At 36.5% G+C, this 17900-nt stretch overlaps 1 protein-coding gene across 1 annotated transcript in view; it reads right to left on the minus strand.

The window, feature by feature from the left end:
* Positions 1 to 1054: 1054 nt before the first annotated feature.
* Positions 1055 to 17900, minus strand: part of LOC113925569 (transmembrane protease serine 11E-like) — a 78200-nt gene continuing 61354 nt past the window's right edge. The window contains exons 8-12 of the mRNA XM_027600105.2: positions 17397 to 17435; positions 14551 to 14728; positions 13358 to 13617; positions 12628 to 12770; positions 1055 to 1216 (exon numbers count right to left, since the gene is read on the minus strand). Of these exons, the coding sequence (XP_027455906.1) occupies positions 1055 to 1216; positions 12628 to 12770; positions 13358 to 13617; positions 14551 to 14728; positions 17397 to 17435 (782 nt within the window). The remainder of the gene's footprint in view (positions 1217 to 12627; positions 12771 to 13357; positions 13618 to 14550; positions 14729 to 17396; positions 17436 to 17900) is intronic.

The raw sequence follows: 17900 nt of genomic DNA on the forward strand, positions 1-17900 counted from the left end.
GCAAAGATGTGCCAACATCTCAAAATGGAGGTCTGGACTCCATTTGCATGACTATAACTACACACGAACACCAGGACCTTGTTCCCTTCAAGGCTTTGTATTTGAAAAGGCTTTAAACACAAATACAGAAGCACTTGGTGATAATCCTATTTCATTCACTAGTTTGGACTGATTCTCTCTTCATTCTCTTCTATCCAACAACAACAAAAAATCTTAACACATAAGGTATACTGATTGTTCTCAAATGAATTTTCATAGCCTCAGATTTTAAAAGAATTTGCAATACATTGAGTAATATTATTTTCCCATCTTCCCCTTCTTCATGAACTATCATAATAGCAAGCAAATGGATGATATTTTTATTATTATATATTGATATCTTCAACAGTACAATATTAAATAAACATTATTTGCTTTAACTTAGAACAAGTACATTATATAGAGTTTGTATAATTATTGTAGGCCACAGGAAAACAGAATCATCCCCACGTGTATCTCTGTAGTTGTTAGCTAGAAATGAAAATAAAACTATATCTTGGTTTCTGTGCATTTCCTTAATTCCCATTCTTTCTCCATCATTAAGTATTTGGTGTTCTGAAGTCAGTTTGCTTGACCTGTCATAATGAATGTGATCATTTTCCTTATTCCATTAAGGAAAAAAACCTCCTAATACTCTGTACATAAATATGTAGCTCTTTCCTTTTTACATTTCCTTTCACTCTGTCCTGCACCTTAAAAGTGGAGATTTACTAAGATGAGAGAAACTGGGGAAATGAAAGAAGGAATCACTTCAAATTGTAGATATGCATAAGAAATTTATGTCAACAAGCCAAAATTTTGATGACAAAACTTCTAGAAAACGAATGCAAAGTGGGACAGAATCTATCTGCAGAAACAGGATGCTCAGTGTGGAGCAGAGCTAGGAAGGAAATATAAAGCAGACAGTTTAGTTAGATGGGTCAGATCCAAGGGACCTGCAAGACTTCTGTGATTCTGTATCTCTGAGAATGGCCCATACACAAAAATGTGCTCCATTCTACTAGGGTTTTCTCTCTTAGATACCAGTTTTGGAACGGATCCAGTCCCGGAAAGCAGTCACTCTAGTGTAAACACCGGGCTTATTAGGTTGTGCACATTCATCTCCCCAGCTCACTATTCCAGCAAGGTACCAGATATCTCTAGCATCTGGACTAACCAGTGGTCCTCCGGAGTCACCCTACAGGAGAAGGGAGAGATTAGTAATTAATAATTCAGTTCATTAAAGCAGTATTCTTTATTTTTCTAACGAGTTTAATGAAAGGGGTGGTATTCAAAAGTTTTCAGTGTTCTCAAATGCAGAAGAAATTCTCCATGTCAGGAATTCACATAAGGGAGAAGGTCCACTACCTGGAGTATTGGCTTACATTCATAGGTCAGTACACTGAGATTAGAGGCACCATGTCTTTGGATAACAATACTCTTATCTGGTATATCTGAGAAGATAATTCCTCATATTCCTTATCAGTGTGACATAGCTCCCAAAAGAATGGTGAGTCTGTTACTGATAAAAAGTGTGACATAGCTCCCAAAAGAATGGTGAGCCTATTACTGATAAAAAGCACAGACACTACAGTCAGACACCTGGGTTTAAATCTCCAGTCTGTCTCTTCCAGCTGGCTAAGACCTTTAATTTACATATTTAATTGTCTTAATAATACCTATCTCCAGTGATAATTTTGAAGATTATGTAAGACAGTAAGTATAAAGTGCTTAGCATGGAGCCTGGCATAAATCAGAACTTAGTAAATACATATTTAAAACCAGAAATTCCAATTGTTTAAGCCTTGTTAACTCTAAAGAGCTGTTTCTTTATACAGGTCATAAAAACAAGGTACAGGTTGATTTTTCCTCAAAATCCTGGGATCTCTAATATTGACCACCCATTAAATGTTCAGCACTCTATGGAGCTCTTAATTAATTACATATTATCTCATTAACTCATGTAATTCTGGCAACAAAATGTGAAGTTTCATTTTCTCCATTTTAGCAATAAGGAAACCAAAACTCACAGAAATTAAGTAATTTGCCTGATGGTACATGTTATTCAGGGGCAGAAATGAATTTGAATCCAGAGCAATCTAACTCAAAAGCCCAGATTTCTTCCCCTGCATTACATTAACTTCCTTGTGCAATTTCTTTTGTTCATGTAAAAATATTAAGTAATACTAATGGTAACTGAATTTGTAATAATGTGTCTGTAATTTTTAAATCAATTAACAATAAGTGTTTACCCATACCCTCAAACTCATAGGAGATGTCAAAAGAGTGTAAATACATGGGCCTTGCCCTCAGGTAGCACACAAATAAATCATTTTGATAATTGAAGCCCAAAGCTATATGAAAGCAGAGCAGATTAGGATGAAGAAATAGAAGATTCCAGAGATCACAAAATTTAAATCTATTTAAGAGAAAGGTGCAAATGAGTCTGAGAAAAAAGTAATTAAGGAAAAAAGATAGCAGTGTACTTAACAACCTTGCAAGTTGCATCAGGTGATGTCCACCAACAAGTATCAAAAGATAGTCTGTCCTGCTAAAACTAGTTAGCTTACACATGATTGGTGAATGGGGGAGTTATATCAGTATAAGCTAGAGATTGTGATGGTTTATATGTGTTTTGTCTTCAGCAGGGAAGCCAGAATAATGAGAGTAGAATTATAATCTTCAGAAGAAGAGGAAAAAGCTCTCACCTGAGCTGTTGCACAGGCAGAGGTCCTTGGGGCTCCCCCCCCTTTTTTTTTAAGATTTTGTTTACTTAGTTGAGAGAGTGAGTGAGAGAGAGCACAAGCTGGAGGAGGGGCAGAGAGAGAGGGAGGAGCAGACCTCCCACTAAATAGGGAGCCTTGGGGTTCTACTTAAAGAAAGTATTTAAAAAGTGCCTGTGCCCTGGACTTCCCCTGCCAGAGAAGCACACCACAGCCTCATTCCATTCAAGGATCCTGGCAGGTTGCACTTTCTCCTCTGCTCAGGGTTACCCTTTCATGTTCATTGTCTCAGCCCCAGCAAGCTGGTACTTCCACTCTGTCATTTCTGTGCATTTTTTAACAAACCCTAAGTCAGCCACCAGCCACCCTGGGCATTCTGCCTGCCCACACTCTCCAAGCTATTTTTCAAGATACAATTTTGCTGCTGTTGTTAATTCTCTGGGTACAAAGTTGCAGAGACTTTGAGGGATCTGTTGGTCTGTCTCTAGCCCTATTTTTCCATAAATCCTGTTCTTTTTAGTGAGTGGTTTAGTGAGAAACAGGAAGTTTAATCAAGAATGTACATATCATAACAGAAACTTTTGAAACTAGAAGCCAAACCAGGAAGCAAATTTAGTGATTAAGATATGAAGTAATGAAGGAATAGACTAGGGTGTTAAACAGAAAGAATGGGGACAGAGATACATTTGAAAGACATGGTAAAGGGGAAAAATATCTCCTAAGACTTAATTGATTATATGTGAAGAAGATCTAAAAGTAAAAGAAGACTTCAACAATAATGAAACCCAGTAACATAAAGGAGAAACTTGAAAATGGAAAAACAGATACAGACATACCTCACTTTATTATGCTTTCTTTTTTTTTTTTAAGATTTTATTTATTTATTTGAGAGAGAATGAGAGAGAGAGAGAGAGAGCATGAGAGGAGGGAGGGTCAGAGGGGGAAGCAGACTCCCCGCTGAGCAGGGAGCCCAATGTGGGACTCGATCCCGGGACTCCAGGATCATGACCTGAGCCGAAGGCAGTCGCTTAACCAACTGAGCCACCCAGGCACCCCTATTATGCTTTCTATATTGCACTTTACAGATACTGTATTTTTTACAAATAGAAAGTTTGTGGCAATCCTTTGTCGAGCAACTCTATTGGTGCCATTTTTCCATTTTGTGTCTCTGTGTCACAGTTCAGTAATTCTCACGATATTTTTAACTTTTTCATCATTATTATATTTACTGTGGTGATCTGTCATCAATGATCTTTGATATTACTATTGTAATTGTTTTGGGGTGCTATGAACTGTGCCCATAAAAGAGGGGAAACTAAATAAATGTGTGTGTTCTGACTGCTCCACCAACCAGACATTCCCCCATCTCTCTTCTTCTCTTTAGGCCTCCCTACTCCCAAAAACACAACAATATTGAAATTAAGCCAATTAATAACTCTACAACGGCCTCTAAATGTTCAAGTGAAAGGAAAGTTGTGTGTTTCTCACTCTAAACCAAAAGCTAAAAATAATTAAGCTTAATGAGGAAGCATGTCAAAAGCTGAGATAGGCTGAAAGCTAGGCCTCTTGATTCAAACATCCAAGTTACTAATGCAAATGAAAAGTTCTTGAAGGAAATTAAAATGGCCACTCCAGTGAATACATGAATGATAAGAAACCAAACAGACTTACTTTTGATACGGAGAGAGTTTTAGTGGTCTGGATAGAAGAAGAAACAAGTCACAACATTTCCTTAAGCCAAAACCTAATCCAGAACAAGGCTCTAACTCTCTTCAATTCTGTGAAGGCTGCAAAAGCTCGGAAAGCTGCAGAAGGAAAGGTCAAAGCTGGCAGAGATTGGTTCATGAGATTTAAAGAAAGGAGTTGTAACCATAACACCAAAGTGCAAGGTGACAAGGTAGCTGCTGATGTAGAATTTGCACCAAAGTTATCCAGAAGATGTAGCTAAGATAATTCATGAAGATGGCTTCACTAAACAACATATTTTCTATTTTTTTTAAGATTTTCATTTATTTATTTGACAGAGAAAAACCCTGAGAGAGCACAGGCAGGGGGAGCAGCAGAGGGAGAAGGAAAAGGAGAAGCAGGCTCCCTGCTCCCTGCTGAGCAGGGAGCCCGATGTGGGGCTCTATCTCAGGACCCTGGGATCATGACCTGAGCCAAAGGCAGACCCTTAACCAACTGAGCCACCCAGGTACCCCACACAGATTTTCAATGTAGATGAAACAGCTTTTTTATTGGAAGAAGATCCTATCTAAGACTTTCATAGCTAAAGAGGAGAAGTCAATGCCTGGCCTCAAAGCTTCAAGAACAGGCTGACTCTCTTGTTAGGGGCTTATGCAGCTGGTGACTTTAAGTTGAAGCCAATGCTCACATACCATTCTGAAAAATCCTAGGAACCTTAAGAATTATGATAGATCTACTCTTCCTGTGTTCTAGAAATAGAACAACAAGGCCCAGATGACAGCACGTCTGTTTACAACATGCTTTACAAAATATTTGTAAGTCTACTGTCAAGAAAAACTGCTCAGAAAAAATAATCTCTTTCAAAATATTACTGCTCATTGTCAATACAACTGGTTCTCCAAGAGCTCTGATAGAGATGTACAGAAAGATTAATGTTGTTTTCATGCCTGCTAACATATGGTTCAAGGGGTAATTTTGATTTTCAAGTCTTACTGTTTAAGAAATACATTTTGTAAGGCTATTGCTGCATGGATAGTGATTCCTCCGATGAATCTGGAAAGTAAATTGAAAATCTTCAGGAAAGAAATCACCATTCTAGATGCCTTTAAGAACATTTATGATTCATGGGAAGAGGCCAAAATATCAACATTAAATGGAATTTGGAAGAAGGTGATTTCGACCCTTATGGATGACTTTGGTGTTTGAGACTTCAGTGGATGAAGTCACTGCAGATGTGGTGCAAATAGCAAAGGTGGAGCCTGAAGATGGGACTGAATTGCTACAATTTCATGATAAAACTTGAATGGACAAGGAATTGCCTCTTATGGATGAACAAAAAAAGTGGTTTCTTGAGATGGAATCTACTCCCAGTGAAGATGTTGTAAAGATTGTTGAAATTACAACAAAGGTTTTAGAATATTATATAAACTTAGTTGGTAAGGCAGTGGCAGAGTTTGAGATGACTGACTCCAATTTGAGATAAGTTCTACTGTGGATAAAATGCTATCAAACAGCACCTCATGCTATAGAGAAATCATTCATGAAAGGAAAATCTAAGTGGCAAACTTCATTATTGTCTTACTTTGAGAAATTAACTCAGCCACCCCAACCTTGAACAACCACCACCCTGATCAGTCAGCAGCCATCAACACTGAGGCAATATCCTCCAGAAGCAAAAAGATTACAACTCACTGAAAGCTCAGATGATGATTAGCAACTTTTAGCAATAAAGTACTTTTAAATTATGGTATGTGCATTGGTTATTTTAAACAATGTTATTGCATACTTAATAGACTATAGTCTAGTGTAAACATAACTTTTATATATACTGAGAAACCAAAAAATTCATTTGACTCAATTTATTGTGGTAGTCTGGAATGGAACCCACAATATCTTCAAAGGATGCCTATAATGTTTCATAATGCCTGTTGAGTTTGACATGGCACATACACAGATTTTAGTCTTATACTAAACATTAAAACTTGTAAATGAAAATGGTTTCGGAGTAGGTGGAAGTGTGAGACTGAATTGGGCAAGAGTTTAATTCTGATTATGTAGTTTTGGAAGTCATTAAAGGGAAAGCTGAGTTCAGAGAAAAGATCGTTTCTTTCAGGGAGTATATAGAGAAGAGAGAAAAATTTCACCTAAGACCTGAGTCTTGATGGATAGTGAGTCTTAAGGTGGGGGGGGGGGGGAGAAAAAGAAACCAAAATAAGGAACCAGAAATAAGTGATGGGAGAAAGAGGAGGGGAAATCAGCATATTTCAGGATCATAGAACCCAAAGAAGAATCATATTTTAAGAAAGAGGAAATAGCCAAATGGCACTGAGGTGAGAAAGAGTAGGAGATCCAAGGAAAGATTTTTGCATATGATGTTACTGATGATTTTTGAGATCTTTAAAATATATGGAACTGGTCAAGTGTCAAAAATTGTGGACACTATGGGGCGCCTGGGTGGCTCAGATGGTTAAGGGTCTGCCTTCGGCTCAGGTCATGATCCCAGGGTCCTGGGATCGAGTCCCGCATCGGGCTCCCTGCTAGGCTCTCTGCCTCTGGCTCTCTCTCTCTCTCTGACTCTTATGAATAAATAAATAAAACATTTTTAAAAAATTGTGGACACTAGACATATAATGGGGAAAAAAACTGGTACCAGAGAGAGGAAAAAAATGGTTTCCAGAGATAGGAAAGCATGGTTTTGTAATCACAGAGTTAAACTTAGTTCCTTCTCTTTAATTCCCCAAATGTATAAGGAACATTAACATCTAATACCATCATAGAGGTGGCATTGTACAGTAGAGGACATATTTGCAGATGAAATTATATGACATCTGGGATTTACTTCAAAAAAGATCTGAAAAAATAGGGTGGGGAAGGAAGTGTTGAGAGGATTGTGTTAAGATATATAAGGATAAAGTAAAATTGGCCATGAGCTGGTAATTGTTGAAGCTAGGTTATGAGTACATAGGGGTTCATTATACAGCTCTCTCTACTTATGCATACATTTGAAATTTTCTGTAATAAAAAATTTAGAATACTAAAGAGGCATATAGCTGTATGTTTAATGTGCACTCCTCTCAGACTTTTAGGAAGGAAGTTGCCATAAATAGAAACTGAGATATTTGAATGGAGATCATAAATGATGATCACAAATGCAAAATCACAAGTTTTAGTAAAGTTAGAGGCAAATGTGATGAAGGAGATTAAGACAACAGAAGATCTAGAATATCTAAACTATGATTCTATGACTGTCAAGAAGCCAAATAAAATACAACTGATTCTTGCTATTCACGGCAGTTGTTTTTTATGAAGTAGCCATAAACCCAGAATTAGTGAATGCTGAATCATTGCCTCCTGGGGGAAATAAAGGGTTTGATTTCCATGAGTCTCTGGTCATATTTTCATCAACTGATCAACACATAACCATATTTTATGCATGTTTCTGTTTAAAGACACATTATTTAAGATATATTATTAATTCATCAATGTTGAACTCATAGCCAACAGCCCTGTAACTCATGCCTGAATGATGCTTACCTAACACACATATTTTCTCAATGAGTCACATCACTACCTTCTTGTACTTTACTTCGGCACTATACTTGGGGACTATTTTAAACAGCAAAGCCACCAACAAAAAGCACAAAAATGAGGAAAATGTGGCATTAGATGGAACAAAAAAGGGACACAAGTTTATGGTGTGAAAGCTGAAACAAGAAGGCAGTCCATCTCCTTTTTTGACCTCAGGTGGGAAGATGCGCATTGGGTGACTCAAATTTTTTGCCACTCTGCATATGTTCATGAATGATCACAAAAGTGCCTTGATGATTGATTTGGGGTTTACAAACAAATTTTAGCAAATAGGTGAATTCATAAGTACAGTATCTGCAAATAATGAAGATTATGTGTATATTTTCAAGTGACTTTTATTAAATTGGTTTTATTTTAGTATTTTATTCACAGGATCAACTTGAGTTTTCTGTAGAATTTTGTAATGGGACCAATCTATATTGTTCCATGTTTTCCTCCAGGAATAATCAAGGCTTCAGAGGAGACAAAGAAACACAATGAGTTAAGACTAATCTTGAGTGTTTGCCAGGAGTGTGGAGAAAGGTCAACTGGGTGAAAGAGTTTAATATAGCAGATTGAAAAATGCTGGATTGACTGACCCAGAGGTGAAGGTTGGGAATGGACAATGGTGAAGTCGGTCATGGATTAAGTGAAGTAAAACCAATGAAAGCAAACAACAACCACAACAAACAAACAAACAAAAAATAGGTTCAGTGTGTATATGAGAGAGAAAAAACATGAAAAACTGAAAAAAATTCTTAGAAATGATACCATACCACTGTATGGACCTAGATTGGAAAACATACAGAATAACATGTAATTTCAAAAACCAGTTTGAAGCTCAGAGGAGTGCACATTAAACATAAGATCTGTCAAATCACGAAATTAAAATTATAGGAGTATTTACAGGTGTACCCAAGGAATCAGTATTGGCCTTGATTCTATCAGCAATGTGGATGAAGACGTAGAGGTCATAGCTGTCATAGTGGGCAAAGTCACGTTGATGGTGCTAGCCTATATACTGGAAAGCAAAAGCAGGATTCAAAATGATGTCTATGCTCTGGACCAAGATAAAATAGAATTACTTATTTTTTTACCCAAACTAAATTTAAAAGATAATAACTAATTAATTTTTTAAAAACTGGACTTTAGAAATAAATATAAAAAATTCTGAAAGGTAGATAGAAGAAGCCAGGAAAGCTAGGAACCTTAGGACTCAAGGAATGACACAACAGTGAGGTCCCTGAATTTACTTTTTTGCTCCACTTATCCTGAACAGAGAGCTTAAAAAAATGTCAATCTAGCAACCTGCCAACAGATACAGATGAAAAAGAAGCCTCAAGAAAAGCTTTCTCTCTCCAGTCAAAGAAACAAAAAAGGGGCAAACTATGGAGAATAAAAAACTTTTAGATAATATCTGCTCTACTTCAGCCAAACACAGAAAAAACTGTGGCCCCATCCCAACCCCATCAGCAAAGGCAAAGTAGGGAGCCTAGACTTCTATCCATACCAGGCTGTAAGAAGGCCCACTTCCCAACCAGAGAAGGCTGAGTTGGAAACCAGACTTTCATTTCTGCCAGGTAATAATGAAACTCTTCTCTCTCTTTCTTGTGGGGACCAGCTGGGGAGCATAGGTTACAACCCAGGGTAAATGAGACCTACCTCTCTCACTCAGTTAGGGTGATGTCAAAGGAGACCTAGTGGAAAGTCAGGCTTTACCCACTGCCAACAGTAATGAGGCCACTACCCCATGATGTCTGTAGAGGCCACAAAGGGAGCAGTAACAAGGTTCTCCCAGCCAGAGTGATATCAGAAAAGCTTAATACAGAGCCTAAAATTCTACCTCCATCCAGCAGTAAAAAAGCTCTTCTCCCCTACCTGGGTATCAAAGGAGGATGAGTAGGAAATGAGATAGCATCTACCTACTCCATCCAGTGTTATGTCAGAGGAAGCATGCTAAAACAGAAGAATTTAAATAAGATCCAGAGTCTTATAATACTCAAAATGTCCAAGATATACCTGGAAATCACTTATTATACAAAGAACTAGGAAAATCTCAACTTGAATGAGAAAAGACAATCAACAGACACTGACACTGAGATGACACAGATATTGGAATTTTCTGACAAAATTTTAGAGCAGCCATGACAAAAATGTCTTAATGAGCAATTACCACTATGCTTGAAACAAATTAAAAAATAAGACATTTCAGCAAAGAAATAGCAGATATACAGAAAGATCAAATGAATATATTAGACTGAAAAATGCAATAATCAAAAAACTGATTGGATGGGCTCAATGGGACAAAGATGACAGAAGAGAGAATCAGTGATCTTGAAGATAGAATAATAGAAATTATCCAGTCTGGGGGTGCCTGGGTGGCTCAGTCATTAAGCGTCTGTCTTCGGCTTAGGTCATGATCCCAGGGTCCTGGGATCGAGCCCCGCATCAGGCTCCCTGCTCCACGGGAAGCCTGCTTCTCCCTTTCCTACTCCCCCTGCTTGTGTTCCCTCTCTCACTGTCTCTCTCTCTCTGTCAAAAAATTAAATAAATAAATCTTAAAAAAAAAAAAAGAAATTATCCAGTCTGAGCAATAGAATCAGGAATGGGGGAGAAAAATAAACAAAAGCTCAGGGACCTCTGAGCCTGTAACAAAAGAACTAACATTCTTATTATTTGACTCCCAGGAGGATACAAAAAAGAGAGTGGGGCTGGGAAAGCATTCAAAGAAATAATGGCTGAAAATTTCCCAAATTTGTCAATGGACATAAATCCGCACATCCAAAAAGCTGAGTAAAGATATTTTATTTATTGATAAAAATTTTTAAAAATTAAATAAAAAATAAGTAAAAAAGCTGAGTAAACCCCAAACAGGATAACCCAAAGAAATCCATGCCAAGACACATAATCAAACTTCTGATAACTAAAGACAAAGAAAAATCTTGAACACAACAATACAGAAATGGCAGCTCATCTACAGGGAAAAAACAATTCTAGTAATAGCACATTTCTCACCAGAAATCACAGAGGCCATGATCTAAATGCTGAAAGAAAAGAACTGCCAATCTCAAATTCTATACCTGACAAAATTATGCTTCAGGAATGAATAAGAAATAAAGAATTTGAACACAGAAAATCTGAGGGAATTTGTCATCAGCAGATCTACACTAAAAAAAAAAAGGCTAAAGGAAGTTTCTAAAACAGAAAAGGAATGATAAAAAATATCTTAGAAAATGGGGAAGGAATAAAGAACAAAATTATGAATAAATAAACTTGCCTTCTACTCTTGAGTTTCTAAATTATGTTTGGAACTTGAAGCAAAAACTTTATCTAATGCGGTTCTCAATGTGATGTAGAGGAAATATTAAAATTTACATCAATATTATCATTATAAATGGGGAAAGGTAAAGAGGTTTAAGGGGAGGTAAGTTTTCTATTCTATGCTCCATTCGAACTAGTAAAATCTCAACACCAGTAGATTGTGTTAAGTTATGTATATACAACTTAAAGGAACCACAAAAATTTTTCCACAGATAGCCTAGTCAAAAATACTAATAAATAAATCAAAATGAAATTCTTTAAAAAGCTACATAAGTATGATTCTATTTATATAACACTCCCAAAATTACAAAATTGTAGAGATGGAAAACAGATTCATGATTGGCAGGTATTAGTCATGAAAGAGTGATACAGGATTGACATCGGCCATAGCGACTGCTTTCTAGATATGTCTCTAGAGGCAAGGAAAGCAAAAGCAAAAATAAACTATTAGGACTTCATCAATTATTCAACAATAAAAATCTTCTGCACAATGAAGGAAACAATCAACAAAACTACAAGGCAACCTACAGAATGGAAGAAGATTTTTGCAAATGACATATCTGATAAGGGGTTAGTATCCAAAATATATAAAGAACTTATAAAATTCAAGGCCCCAAAAATGAATAATCCGATTTAAAAATGTGCAGAGGACATGAATGGACATTTTCCCAAAGAAGACATACAGGTAGCCAATAGACATGAAAAGATGCTCAACATCACTCATCATCAGGTATATGCATGTCAAAACCACAGTGAGATATCACCTCACACCTGTCTGAATGAGTAAAATCAACAATACAAGAAACAACAGGTGCTGGCGAGGATGTGGAGGAAAGGAGAACCCTCCTACACTGTTTGTGGGAACAAAGCTGGTGCAGCCACTCTGGAAAACATTATGGAGGTCCCTCAAAATGTTAAAAATAGAACTACCCTATGATCCAGCAATTGCACTATGAGGTATTTAACCAAAGAATACAAAAAATACAAAACTTAAGAAAAAAAAGAAAGTGATAGAGAAGTAAGTGTTACTATAAAGGAGATCTTTGTGGTGATGGAACAGTTCTCAATTGCAGTGATGGTTACACAACTCTGCACATGTAACAAAATGCCATTGAACTAGAAGCACACATTGCACCAATGTCAATTTCCTAACTTTTATATTGTACTATAGGAATGTGAGATGTCATGTTTGGGGGAAATGAGGTGAAGAATATATGAGAACTCTCTGTAAACTTTCTATAAATCTATAATGTTTTCAAAATAAAAAGTGAACAAAAAATTCTGCAGCATACTAATAGGTCAAACCATGTACCTGGCACGCATCTCTTTTTCCTTTCAAGAAGCCAGCACATAACATTCTAGGAGTTATGGCACCATTGTAAGACTGGGGTTCGTTACAGGTTTGAGTGTCTATGAGATCCACTTGTACTTGCCAAAGATGATTTTGACTACCACCTAAAGGAAGAAAATAGTCTTTATATTTGCATATATACGTATATTCTATAAACTTAAGAAAATCATAATTATTGGATGAGATGGCAATTTAGGATATGTCTTTTTTTCAGGTACAGTCATATTTTGGGGAAAAAAATTTCCTAACTACTTTAAATGAAAACATAGGTACCTATTAGAGAATCTCAAGTTGTTTAAGTGATTTCCATCCCATGGCAAATCTGAGAATGTAATTTCAGTAGGGAGAATGGTGACCTTATGATTCTCGCATCTTCACAATTGGGTATATTAATGATCCCCAATCTCTTATGTGGTTAATTCCCTAGTAAAACGGTCAGCCATATTTACTATTTCAGACACCTTACCAAACACCATTACTACAATAGTAGGGAGGCACTTGATAGAGTAAACTAAAGCAATGAAGGAATGTATGTGTCTTCTAAATGACCTAGTTCACAAATAGTGTCTGACTTGCCCAGGTCCATATGACCAACTGACCAACATATTTTAGCATAATGACATTCCATTCTTTAAATACCTTAGAATACCAAATTGGGTTACTATGGTTTGATTTCTCTTCAGATGCTCACCATCATTTTGCAGTGCTCCAAATCCTGTCACAAACATCTCATTGCCTGGGTGGAACTCATAGGATGCATCAGGGAGACAAATCCTATGTACTGCATTTGTGTAGGGAACAGGGCTAGAAAGCTCTGCAACTGAAATATCGTAGTCATGTGATGGGTACTTATATTTTTCATGGACAAATATCCTTCGAAGGCCTTGCTTCATCTTTGGAGGCTTTATTGTTACTCCAAAGGAAACAGTCCATCTGTCTGGGTCCTTATACCTGAGGAAAAAGTACGAAGAATAAATTTCACTTTACCATACTACCACTGTAATGACTTATATTAAACAATTTAGGTTGCTGGTGTCAATATAAGTTTTCTTTTTAAAATGACAGTTTCTATATAAAGAAACAAACTCTAATCTGAGAATCAGGCTCGGGAGTAACATCAGGTAGAAAAACCACAGTGGCATGTTTTTTAGGAGACACATGCCACTCTGCATCTGAGTTGCTCACCCCAGATCCTAGGGCTTTTTGACATTTCTAGGAATCAGTGACTCCAAGAGACATATGGAAAGCATATTTTATACAGAATGAAAGAACTAAATGTATTCTACGCACCATGTTCCCTACCCACAAACATACACATTTCTCTGAAAACTGAAAAAGCTACACATAAATATAACTAAACATAACTATCCTGTGTACATAGTCATTTTGCATTGGGTTGAAAGGTCTCTATTCTTTGGAATACAACTAGTCAACTTACTCAGCTGAATTTGTTACTACCAAATTTCTTCATACTTAATTCTTTCTTGCCATGTGAAATTTCCCCACTGAGATCAAACCTTCCATCTCCCATCCCCATCTCTGATAAATATAAAGCAGAGAGATATGGCTCTTTGACATCAAGCTCAAAGTCAAAAAATGATTTTAAAACTTCTTTAAAACTCCTGCTTCCTTTGACAAATTATTATTTATTTATCAATGGATAATTTATCTCCGTGTACTTTGATGCCATTTCCATTTCCAGGCTATTAAACCTCTTATTAAGGTTTATGAGTGTCCCACTCTTTGTGATGTATATTTTATCTTTATATTAAACTCATCTCTTTCCAACTTCATGAGGTATTTCCTTCCTGCCAAGCCCCAATGTACTTTGCTTACAAGTCATTCACAAGCCAGTCATTCACAAGCCAGTCATTCAGGACTTACATTCTAAAGCAGTGAGCAGCACTCACAAGCCATGTGCTATTAATTAAAGTTGCTCCACAGCGATGGATTCCATCCCACTGCAGACTAGCTTGCCATGGCCATTCACCTTCTTCTACCTGTGTCCCACCGACGATCCTGAGACTCTGACTTGTAGTTTTACTCCTTCGTGTCCCACAGCCTGCCAAAGAGAAATGATGCCTTACCTAACAGTTACTTTTAAGTATCAAATTGTGTCACTATCTCAAATTTCTTTTGAACTTTGTGCTCCAATAGTATCAGATATTTTCTCTTGTTCTTACTGTTTCTTCAACTATAGCGGTTCACTAATTTAACAACTATTCATCTTGTAAGATTGAAGTCAATCATTACGTCCTCTAGGATGCCTTCTCTAACAGTTGCTCTGCCCACAAACTGGATTAGTTATTTAATTTAATTTTATTATGTTATGTTAGTCACCATACAGTACATCATTAATTTTTGATGTAATGATCCACGATTCATTGTTTTGGTATAACACCCAGTGCTCCATGCAGTACATGCCCTCTTTAATACCCATCACTGGGCTAACCCATCCGCCCACTCTCCTCCCCTTTAAAACCCTGTTTGTTTCTCAGAGTCCAGAGTCTCTCATGGTTCGTCTCCCCCTCTGATTCCCCCCCTTCATTTTTCCCTTCCTTCTCCTAATGTCCTCCACGCTATTCCTTATGTTCCACAAATAAGTGAAACTGTATGATAATTGACTTTCTCTGCTTGACTTATTTCACTTAGCATAATCTCCTCCAGTCCCATCCATGTTGATGTAAAAGTTGGATATTCATCCTTTCTGATGGCTGAGTAATATTCCATTGTATATATGGACCACATCTTCTTTATCCATTCATCTGTTGAAGGGCATCTTGGCTCTTTCTACAGTTTGGCTATTCCGAACACTGCTGCTATGAACATTGGGGTGCATATGGCCCTTCTTTTCACTACATCTCCGTCTTTGTGGTAAATACCCAGTAGTGCAATTGCTGGGTCATAGGGTAGCTCTATTTTTAAATTTTCTGAGGCACCTCCACACTGTTTTCCAAAGTGGTTGTACCAACTTGCATTCCCAATTCCCACCTTCAGTGTAAGAGGGTTCTTACACAACCTCTCCAACATTTGTTGTTTCTTGCCTTGTCAATTTTTGCCATTCTAACTGGTGTAAGGTGGTATCTCAATGTGGTTTTGATTTGAATTTCCCTGATGGCTAATGACGATGAACATTTTTTCATGTGTCTGTTAGCCATTTGTATGTCTTCTTTGGAGAAGTGTCTGTTCATGTCTTCTGCCCATTTTTTGACTTATTTGTTTTTTGGGTGTTGAGTTTGAGAAGTTCTTTATAGATCTTGGAAATCAGCACTTTGTAGTGTCATTTGCAAATATCTTCTCCCATTCTGTGGGTTCCCTCTTCGTCTTCATCATAATCATCATCTCTCTCTCTATATGTGTGTATATATATACATAGCTATATATGTCTGTCTCTATTTGCATGTATATATGCTAATATAGTTACCAGTACTAATTATATTTATACTAGTTATACATATTATATATACACTATTTAAATATATTATTTATATATAAACATTGTTTATAACAGGTTTATATATATATACACACTAATATAGTGTATATACACTAATTATAATATAGCATATATATACATATATACCTTGATTTTATATATACATATATTACATATTTATATATATATATAGTTTATAACAGGGTTTCTCAACCTTGACACTATTGACATTTTGAGATAGATAATTCTTTGTTGTGGATGACTGTGCTGTGCATCACAGGATATTTAGAAGAATCCCTGGCCTATACATATTAGGTGCCAGTAGCATCCCCCCTGCAATCATGATAACCAAAATGTCACAGTGGAGCATGACCCTGTGGGGGTCAAAATTACCCCTGTTTGAGAACTACTGCTTTAGAATTATGTGTTCATGCATTAGTCTCATACATCTAGTCTCAGAGTATGAGCTGCTTTAGGCAGGGATTATATCTCATCCATTTTATATCCCTTTTGCCTAACACACCACTAGCACACAACAGTTTCACAATAAATATTGGTGGCAAGAATATACACCATTGAGGTAACAATTATTCTTTGGTCTCATGTTTAATCAAGTTTGTGAATTAACCAATATTCTAAGCTGGTGAGTAGCGTAATTCCTTTCATCTTTTAAGACAAATATATTATGTACTAATTCCATAATTATCAAATGTATTCTCTAAATCACGGTCGGGTACTCTACTGTAGAGGAAGGGAAATACTAGGCCTAGAGTCAGTACTTTTAAAATATAGGTGAAGATATTATCTGGGCCTTCAGTAATTTTATTGATATACACCCCAGCACCATAATTGCCTGAAATTTCCATAGTATGGGATTAGTAACATCATGAAGATTTTATTTAGTGTAGAGTAACAGTAAGTTTCTGCCTGTAGCTAAAAAATACCAACATATAGATTATTTTTATATAATCTTTAGGAAACGTTTGTGAGAATGTATTGTAGATATCTGCAGTTAGAACATTGAGTCTTTTCTCCCTTCTTTAACACTTATACAACTCACTTCCACTGCACATCTTCTATAGGCACCTATATATCCACTCCATAGTTCTCCCAATTTTTTTTGTTCTTTAGTAATAAAATGTGCCTCAAAGATAAGATAAAGCATCCTGAGCTGTACATAGACCAATCCAATTTTATTCTGACCCTATAATATCACACAAAGTAAGCCTAAGTGATCTAGTGTTAACTTTTTTACATTCAGGTAATGCAATTTTAATGAATATATCACACTTACAATTGTTCAGAAAGTTGTCTGTTTCTGTCTTGTTGATTTCTGAAATACACAGAAATGGTGAATAGAACAGGGCCAGCACATCAGAATTTCATAATGCCTCTGAATACTTCAAACAGGAAAGGCTGGTTAATTCCATTATAATACAGAACCTCTAGGTTGTAAATAAATAAATAAATAAATAAAGCAACACTGTTACATTATCATAGAGCATGTTCATTGCCTTGGGAAAAGGGAGATCTGAATAGTGTTTCTTTAACTTTAGCATGGATAATAGTCACATAAGGAGCATCTTTATACTGTCAATTCCTGTTTCTCTTCCCAGTAATTCTCACTAAGTAGTTTTGTAATGAAACCCAGGAATCTGAGTTTCGTACCAGAAAATAAGATGCAGTATTTCCCCCTCTTGTGGAAATACTATTCTAAATCATAGTATTGATTCCCTAAATGCGATGATATTTTTACTATTATTTCAGGTTTTTTCTTTTACTAAATTCATAGGAATAG

This window comes from Zalophus californianus, chromosome 2, assembly GCF_009762305.2.
Source record: "Zalophus californianus isolate mZalCal1 chromosome 2, mZalCal1.pri.v2, whole genome shotgun sequence".
Lineage (NCBI taxonomy): Eukaryota > Metazoa > Chordata > Mammalia > Carnivora > Otariidae > Zalophus > Zalophus californianus.